We start from the raw sequence: 9,980 nt of genomic DNA on the forward strand, positions 1-9,980 counted from the left end.
GTTGTAATTTGTCAATAAACAATTAATGGAAAGTCTTTTCAGCTGTTTGTATTTAATATAGGTAATATTTAACGGTACATTTACAATCGGTATACTCTTTTTAAATCCTACACACTCGGTTTTACAAAGGTGAGCAACCGGTCATCAATTGGCAAATAATTGATACATAACTGGTAAACAAATGTTAGCACATAATTATCACATCCAATGGATTATCACACTAATTGCTTTTATGATTTACCAGTTATGACGTCAGTCTGCCTACAGTAATCAGTGTCAATTTACACACTAAAAACGGAAAAGTGTAATAAATGATTTGAGAATAGCATAAGGATGATAACAATACAAATGTGAACTTGTTTCTGACATCATATCGAGCGTACCCATTTAACTACAGAAGTAGTGCGTAAGCGCGTCACTCGGTACAGTCAAAAGCAATGCGTAAACGTTACATTAGGTATCGTTAGAAGCAACAGGATAGTGCAACATTGCGTATCCTCAGAAGCATTTGGAATCGTTAAGCTACATTGTGTGTCTAAAGAAGCCATGCATAAGCGCTTCTTCGTGATGTAAAATTGAATAACCTTTTGAATTTTACATATAATAATATAATCTTCACTATACAAATATATATTTATATGAATTCATTTTCACAAATTTAGGATCGTCCATCCTCCACTCCGTGAATCATAAAATATATTGTTTGTAAGATAATTATATCAAATACATATATTGTGTAAATATTTTGTTGATGAAAAGCCGTAACTTAATTTTGAATCCAAAAACTGCTGAAGGTCATTTGTATAACTTAATACCTTCTTCCACAAACCTATTTACTATCTAAATGTGAAATGAGTCTTTACACTGTTTTACACCACATGTCAATTTATTGTGTAATGTAGATTACCAATTGTATAATGTTATACATGTTGAATATACAGTTTTTGTGATATTTCTTTACTTTTACTTTAAGGTTTAATAAATAATGAGATTAATTATTTCAAACTATACCCTTTTACAGATGTATGCAAGATGAACAAATGTGTTTTAAACAATTAAACATAAGGCTAGTTCATGGATGCAATAAAAGAGGAAGCATAGATATAACCTAACGTATATTATATACCAACTGATGCTTAAAACAAGCATTGAAAAACATGGGCAAATTCATTTATATTTAATGTCCGTTGTTCTTGAAACGTATTACTCGAAAATTTATCTCTTTTTGTGATTTTAAAAGGCCAACACTGCGCTGCAAATTAGATGTGTTTACAATGAGTCTTTATTACATACAACACAAGAAACTAACATTATTAATTTAAAGAAGAAGATTTGCATGACAACTTGATACTGATGACATATGTAAAAACAGTGAACGTTTCACACATATTTGATTTACCTGTAATTTCGCTTAACATGTATTTCTAGGTTCGGGTTTTTAATGTTTTGACTTTGTGTCCACACTTTAATGATACTTAAAACCGTTGATAAACAAGGTAAGAACTCAGCAATTACATTTACGCAACAAATGTATAATCTCAAGAATAAATCTTTATCAGAGTTATTAATTTACTTTGTTAAGAAGTTAGTTCTCTGAATGTCATATTTTGAGGCTTTTTGTATTGCAAGATTTCTTAAGTGGTGTATATTTCATTATTTTAAGAATAACAAAGATACTACTTCACGATTTAAATGGCATATTTTTCTAGACTATAATCTACACGTATCATTGCGTATTGTTTAAATGAATAAATACCCTTTTACTGCTTGAATCATAATAAGTTTTGTGAAGTTGAGTCAGTGTGACACCTTATTTCGACTCTTGTTCAGTACATGGGTTGCACTTTATTTATTCAATTCATGAACGCTGTACTCATGTCTTTATCGCGCAGATAAGGTTTTTTTTGTCGGTGTTATGGGTTTAAGTATGATTTTCTTTCTTAGGTTTGTTTAGAGGCTAAATTGCTTAACTGGGTAACTTTCAATGTTTACGTCCGTTCACATTTAAACTGCATTTAAAATGCATGGAATTAAAATAAATGTGGTCGGTTGGATGGCCTTCAGCATGATTGGTTTCTCAGGTTTGTATTATAACTTTTTAGCTGTATAACTTTATGATTGTTTAACTGGGTTTAATTTTCATTATAAACGTTATATTCTCCTGTTTAGCTGTACATTTTTTAATCAGATGTTTCTGATGTGCAACATATCTTGCCGTTGCAAAACTGTATAAAGCCTTTTAAATACCAGTTCTTCAAATATTATTGTAAAATATAAGATACATAATAACTCGGCATTATCTTTATATTACTTCCTCCAAGTGCATGTTTTATATTTTCTGAAAATTGTGAAATAAGGTCATGCTTGTCATTTCAAAAAATGTGTATTTACCTTAACCCTGCGGTATCACCTCAATACAGAATACAATTTGAGAGGCTCGAAATTACACATAATACACAAAAAATTAATGTTCAAACATGTTTTTAATAAATATAAAACATAAGGACGAAGTACACGAGAAACAGGCTTACCAGGCTAATAGGCACATAGTGCATAATACCCAGGGCACCCTTTCACAAGAAACACACAAATATGGACAACGGGCACAACGCACAGGTACATAGTGACAACGTCCACAAACACATTGGGACAGAGAACAAATACCACGATCACATAAGGACAGCGTACACTGGACATTAATATATCGGTACATAGTACACAAGGCATAATGACGGAAAAAATACACAAGGCATAAACACATAAATATACAGTACTAATGATACAATCACATAAGGGAATGTTCATCAGGCAAAACCACACCACATAGGAACAAACTAAACAAGAAACAAACTCAGAAAAATGTACACAAAACGCAAGCACATATTTACATATCACACAATGCAAACATACATAAGGACGAAGTACACGCACACGGGGATAAAGTATATAGGAACAATTACTTTAGTAAACAATACCCATGGCAGAAACGCTAGAGGACAAGGTCAAAAAGGTAAAATCACATGAAGACAAAATAAACAAGCTACATGGGAACATATGGGGACAAAGAACAAAATAAACATATCAATAGAAATCGAACAAGGCAAAAGCAAAAGAGAGGACAAACTTACAAGGCACAAGCACATAGAGACAGAATAAAATAAGCACAAACAAATAGGGACAGAATGAACAAGGCACAGATACATATCGTCAAAGTGAACTAGTCATAAAAACATATGGATAAAGTTGACGAGGCACAGTTACAAAATGAACCAGTACACGAGTTATAATTAACAAGTGGAAAAGGTCCACACGGCACAAGCACATATTGACGAATTACTGAAGGACACGAACTAAATGATGAAAAGTACATAAAGAACTGTCACATGAATAGGGGATACTAACGCCAATAACAGTAGTGATGCAAGGACATATCGTACACGTGAGAGAAGAAAACAATGTACATTAAAAATTACAAAAGTTGGCAAGGCAATATTACGAGTAGACACATATATGTAACATTTTCATAATATGCACAAGACACAACGACACAGGGACACCTTACACAAAGCACAGACACAAAAGGACGAAGTAAATAATGAAAAAGTACATGGAGACGGCGTACATAAACCAAAGCACATGAGGATAAAGTACACATGCAAAGATGGAATCAACGTTACATGGACACATGCGCAACAACTTTCGCACGAAGTCCGCAAGCACATGCACATAGGTAAAAGTATGCATTGCACAAACAACAGGTTTGGACAAATCACGTGTACGCAAGGTACAATCACATGGAGGCAATCACATTGGCAAACCATGGGGACGAATCACACAAGGCACAACACGTAGGAATGCATGATACAAGTACAAAGGGGAAAGTACACACGCCAAAAGCATATGTCAACAACGAACACATGGAAGAGGAAAACTTGTATACACCACAACATTAACGCAAAGTACACAAAACATAAGCACATCGGAAAAAGTACACCAAAAAAAAGGGACACAGACGGCAGGGCTAATGTACTCAACACTCACATGGGGACAAATATACGGGGCATCATGCGAGCAAAGTACACAATGCGCAACACGAATGACCGAAAATGATACGACACAAGTACAAAAAAGGAAAAAATAAACAATGCACAAGCACCTTAAGAATAATTATACAATCGGAGTCACATAGTGACAAAGTAAACAATGCACAAACACATGGAGACAAAGTACGAAAGGCACACACACAAAGGAACAAAGACCACAAGACACAAGCTACTGCGACTAAGTATATACAATAAACACATACGAACAACCTATACACATTAGATAAGTAAAAAAGGCTAAAGAACATGTGCACAAAGTGCACAATTTAAAACATCAGGGAAAAAACTACACGGAACACAAGCACATGGTAACAATCACATAGGGACAACATGGGGATGACTTGCACAAACAAATATGTACGGAAAACATGGCAGAATACAATAGGGACAAAGTACACTTTTTAATGAAAAGGCGCAAAGGGACAGGGTACACAAAGTTCAGGTTTTTTTTTCAAAGCGCCCAAGACACAAATACATAGGTACAAAATACAAAACGTACACGCATAATTATATCGAAACATTATACTTTGCACAAACCCATACCATGCGGACTAGGTCTACAAGACGAAAATACATGTCGATAAAATGAACAAGGAGCAATCACATAAGGTATAAGAACACAAGGTATAAGAAAAAGTACTGAAGGTACACATAGGGCATAAACACATGGGAACAAACTGTTGAACTGTGAATAAACAAGGCACAGATATAAGAAAATAAAATCAACATGACACAATCAAATGGAACAAAAATACACAAACATAAAGAGATAAAGTACACAAGCTAAATGCAAATAGAGACAGAAAGTGCAATACCATACCAATTAGACCAGGTCGAAAATACATGTCGATAAATTAAACAAGGAAATATCCCATATATACTAAGAACAAACTGCGCAAGAACATTGGCACAAAGTACACAGGGTACATGAATACAGTGATATTGTATACATAAACAAACACATGGAAACAAAGTACACAAGTCACAAGTATACCAGGACAAATTACACACTGCGCAAGCACATTGGCACAAAGTTCACAAATACAATCACGTAGAGTCAAAACACAATCACAAATTCATATCGACTTAGTACTAAAGAAGCAAGAACATAGGGTCAAAGTACATAAGGTACAACCACATAGCGAAAAGGTTACAAGGCACAACATCATTTAGAAAAAAAAAACACACAAAAGGCACTAGGTACAAATCTCGAAGAAGGCACAAACAAAAAAGTGACAAGGTATGCAAGGCACAAGCACATGGCGAAAATACACACGCCAAAAGCACATGGACACAACATACCCATGGAAAAAAATCAACGCTAAACATATTTTGCACACAGTTAATAACTGGTACAAACTGGGGAAATAGAACACAAGGAGCAGGCACATGGGAACACAGTAAACAAGGCACATGTACAGCAGGCACAATCGTTGTGGAACAATGAAGAGATGACATCATGGGTACAATGTAAAATGCACAAACATTAAGAAACAAAAAACACATTGCACATGAAGAAATACACGAATACACACATAGGGTTAGAGCATAGAAGTCTCAAAAACAAAGATATAAAGTGCACAAGAAACAAGCACAAAGTGACAAACTACACACGGTGCAATAACATACTTTGAAAATGCACAAATCTCAATGGCATAGGGACACCATGCTCAAGGTAAGAGTTGCGAAAAAGGTACACAAGGCACTAGCACATGTCGAAAACACAAAAGGCGCAAATCGCTGAATACTCTAATTCATACGGACAATTCGGACAAAGTACTTAAGGAAAAAGCATATAGCAACAAAGTACCAAAGGCACAAGCATAAAGTAACAAAGAACACAAGCCATAAGCATATATGAACAAGTACCCAAAACACAAGTATATAGGAACAAAGTAACCAAGGCACAAGCATATAGAAACAAACTACCAAAGGCACAACCAAATAGAAACAAGGTACCCAAGACACAATCATATAGAAACAAAGTACCAAAAGCACAAGCATATAGGAACAAGGTACCCAAGGCACAAGCATATAGGATCAAAGTACACAAGACACAATCATATATGAACAAAGTACCAAGGACACAGGTATATAAAACAAAGTACCAAAGGCACAAGCATATAAGAACAAATTAACCAAGGCACACTCATATAGAAACAAAGTACCAAAGGCACAAGCGTATAAGAAAAAAATACCCAAGGCACAACCATGTATCAACAAGGAACCCAAGGCACAATCATATAGGAACAAGGTACCCAAGACACAAGCATATAGGAACAAAGTACCCAAGGCACAAGCATATAAGAACAAAGTACAGCAAACACAAGCTATTAGGAACTAAGTACCCAAGACACGACCCCAGCAAACATTTTATATCGGCCCGACGTCGGGCCGATATGGAACACTTCATCGGCCCGACATCGGCATTTACATAGGGCCCATGTCGGATGTGCAACACGGCTCGACATCGGGCCGATGTCGGCATATTTTTAATAGTCGACATTTAGCCAGCATGATGCCGATATCCTTCCTATTTCGTCCCAATTCTTATACAGATGGATTGTCATGCTCAATGACAACATAACAAGATAGTTAAACACAAGATTTTGTCTTGGTTTATCTTCCGAGAGAAAAAATAATAATGAAGAGAAAATCAACCGTAAACCTGCATGCATTTTATATACTTACAAATTACTACATAATAAAATAAGCTATTTGATCTTATAAATTTTTATTATTATTATCATTGCTATAAATATTTAAACAATTGGATTATCACAAAATGTGGATAATACCCCTGAACAGTTTATCAAAATGTTCAAGTTATAATACAAAAACATGCCATAATACACACAGCCTGTTACTGTATAAATAAACAAACAAACAAAATAAGACTTGAAATAAAAGTTATTTCATTGAACAATACTTAAGGTAACGCTACTGCATTAAACATTAAGCGTTTTTAACAAAATATTGCTTTGTTTTTTCATCCCGGTGTTCCAAGGATGCACTCAGATATTTGCGTCTGCCTCATTTCCCTCCCACCATCTCTGTCCGATGCTGTCTTCATCAAGGCGGCATTTTTCGCTCGCACCTCTGTTGTTGCGGAATTTCACGACAACCTCTGGAATAATTGCATGTACTGTTAATACATAGGCGAGATAGGTCTTTTCCAGGATATGGGTATTTACATAATGAATTTTCAAGGAAGTTCGTGCAACTGTTTGGGGATCTTATAGTAACTGTTGTGATGCCTGCAGAACAGTCCTGCCATTGCCACTGTCACCTTCAAATGCCTTGGTGGTGTTGTCACTGACATTTATTCATCCTCATCTGATTAAACACGCTTCCTCTGAAATACATTACATTTTGTTACAGTTACAAATGCATTAGTCGGTTATCCTGATCATTCTCCCCTTTAGGTAAATTTAAAGGCTGGCATAGTCAACCTGCTTTTTCTAAGTGTGAAATAGTCAAATACCCTAAATCACCTGCGTTTTATCAGTACTTTCGATCTTAATTCATTAACAGATGTATCATAAATTCATTTGCCTCACAAAGATATACATATGCATCCTGACAGACTGATTGTAACTAACATATTATGAATATGAACACGTTCAATATAAATGGTTATGCACTAGTCAATCGTAACCACGGCCCCCCAGCTCCGGGGGTATACCGGGGATAGCCGGGCAAAAGGGCCGGGTGATTGCGGTGGTTTTGTCATAGCGCCAAATTTAGCGGGGATTGGGCTTTATATATAGTCTCCGGGGTGTGGGGGCATTTGGCCGGGTTTAACCATCAGTTCGTCACCGCAGGGCGGAAATTTTACCCGGGGTTGACTGGACTGAAAGTCAAAGTCCCGGCTATTCCCTGGACCTGGGGGGGGGGCGTGGTTACAATTGACTGGTGCATTACAATTGAGACGTAAAGACATACCCCCCCCCCCTATGATTGTCTTTATTCCTCTATTTCAGTCTCTCAATTTGCAGGTGTCCGCTCTCTGCAACTTTGATCGATCTTTCCACAATATACAATACTGTAAATTACAATGTCTCAATTATGATTCATAATTGATAACAAAATGTTCTGTTTTAAATTTGTCTACAATGGAAGCAGATAAATTGATCGTTCAAACCCAACCAATTCATCAATGTAATACTTTGCTTTTGAATGCACATAATACCTAAATGTAGATTTTAATCAAACTCATAAAACAACAAAGAGAACTAGTCACGAAAATATGTTACACGAATTCCTTTTCAACATATTTACTCGAAATAAAAGTATTTATATCACTTTTGAGAATAAAACTATAGATTAACAGAATATAACTATAATAATTCCTTATATTAATGCGTTCAACAACGATTCAAAGATTACTTACCATTGATAAATACTTAAAGTATGATTTGACTTGCATCATCTTTTTGAAATGGCACAAATACCGCAGTAAATATAAAACTAAATAATTTCGTAGATAAAAATCAAATAAACATGAACTGAATCTATTAATTACAGAATTAATTTAAAATAACCATATAAACTTAAATTGGTTTTATTATTTAATGATAATTAATTTAAATATTTATTAATCGCCAGGGGAATTAACTGCTAGTGAAAGTTGCAACATATGCATTGCTCTCCCTTGAAGCAATACCGAGTATACATTGGGCCAATATCGGACCGATATCGACATATTTATAAATGTTTTTTCCATAAAAAAACAAAAGCTATTGTTTATGTTATAATGTTTAAACCTTCGAATTTAAATCATATAGTATTATTACAAATACAATGATTCAGTCAATATGCCCATATCGGGCCGATGTCGGGCCGATATCGGCAAACACTGGCCGATATGCCGATATTCAGCCGACATCGGCCCGATATGTTCATGTTTGCTGGGACCATATTGGAACGAAGTACCCAAAGCTCAACCATATATGAACAAAATACCAAAGGCACAAGCATATAAGAACAAAGTACCCAAGCAAGGCATAAGTATATAGGAACAAAGTACCCAATGTAAAATTATATATGAACAAAGTACCCAGTGTAAAATTATATATGAACAAAGTACCCAAGGCACAAGCAAATAGGAACAAAGTACACAAGACACAATCATATATGAACAAAGTACCAAGGGCACAGGCATATAGTAACAAAGTACCCAAGACACAATCATATATGAACAAAGTACCAAGGGCACAGGCATATAGTAACAAAGTACCCAAGACACAAGCATATAGGAACAAAGTACCCAAGGCACAGGCATATAGGAACAAAGTACCCAAGGCACAGGCATATAGGAACAAAGTACCCAAGGCACAGGCATATATGAACAAAGTACCCAAGGCACAGGCATATAGGAACAAAGTACCCAAGACACAAGCATATAGGAACAAAGTACCCAAGGCACAGGCATATAGGAACAAAGTACCCAAGACACAAGCATATAGGAACAAAGTACCCAAGGCACAGGCATATAGGAACAAAGTACCCAAGGCACAGGCATATAGGAACAAAGTACCCAAGACACAAGCATATAGGAACAAAGTACCCAAGGCACAGGCATATAGGAACAAAGTACCCAAGGCACAGGCATATAGGAACAAAGTACCCAAGACACAGGCATATAGGAACAAAGTACCTAAGGCACAGGCATATAGTAACAAAGTACCCAAGGCACAGGCATATAGGAACAAAGTACCCAAGGCACAAGCATATAAGAACAAAGTACCCAAGGCACAGGCATATATGAACAAAGTACCCAAGGCACAGTCATATATGAACAAAGTACCCAAGACACAGGCATATATGAACAAAGTACCCAAGACACAAAAGTACCCAAGGCACAGGCATATATGA

General features: G+C 35.8%; 1 protein-coding gene across 1 annotated transcript; it reads left to right on the forward strand.

Moving 5' to 3' along the window:
* Positions 1-9,299: 9,299 nt before the first annotated feature.
* On the forward strand, positions 9,300-9,980 carry LOC128245803 (uncharacterized). Its single transcript, XM_052964029.1, has one exon. It carries the CDS (start codon positions 9,300-9,302, stop codon positions 9,978-9,980), a length of 681 nt encoding a protein of 226 aa, XP_052819989.1.

This window comes from Mya arenaria, chromosome 9, assembly GCF_026914265.1.
Source record: "Mya arenaria isolate MELC-2E11 chromosome 9, ASM2691426v1".
Classification (NCBI taxonomy): Eukaryota; Metazoa; Mollusca; class Bivalvia; order Myida; family Myidae; genus Mya; species Mya arenaria.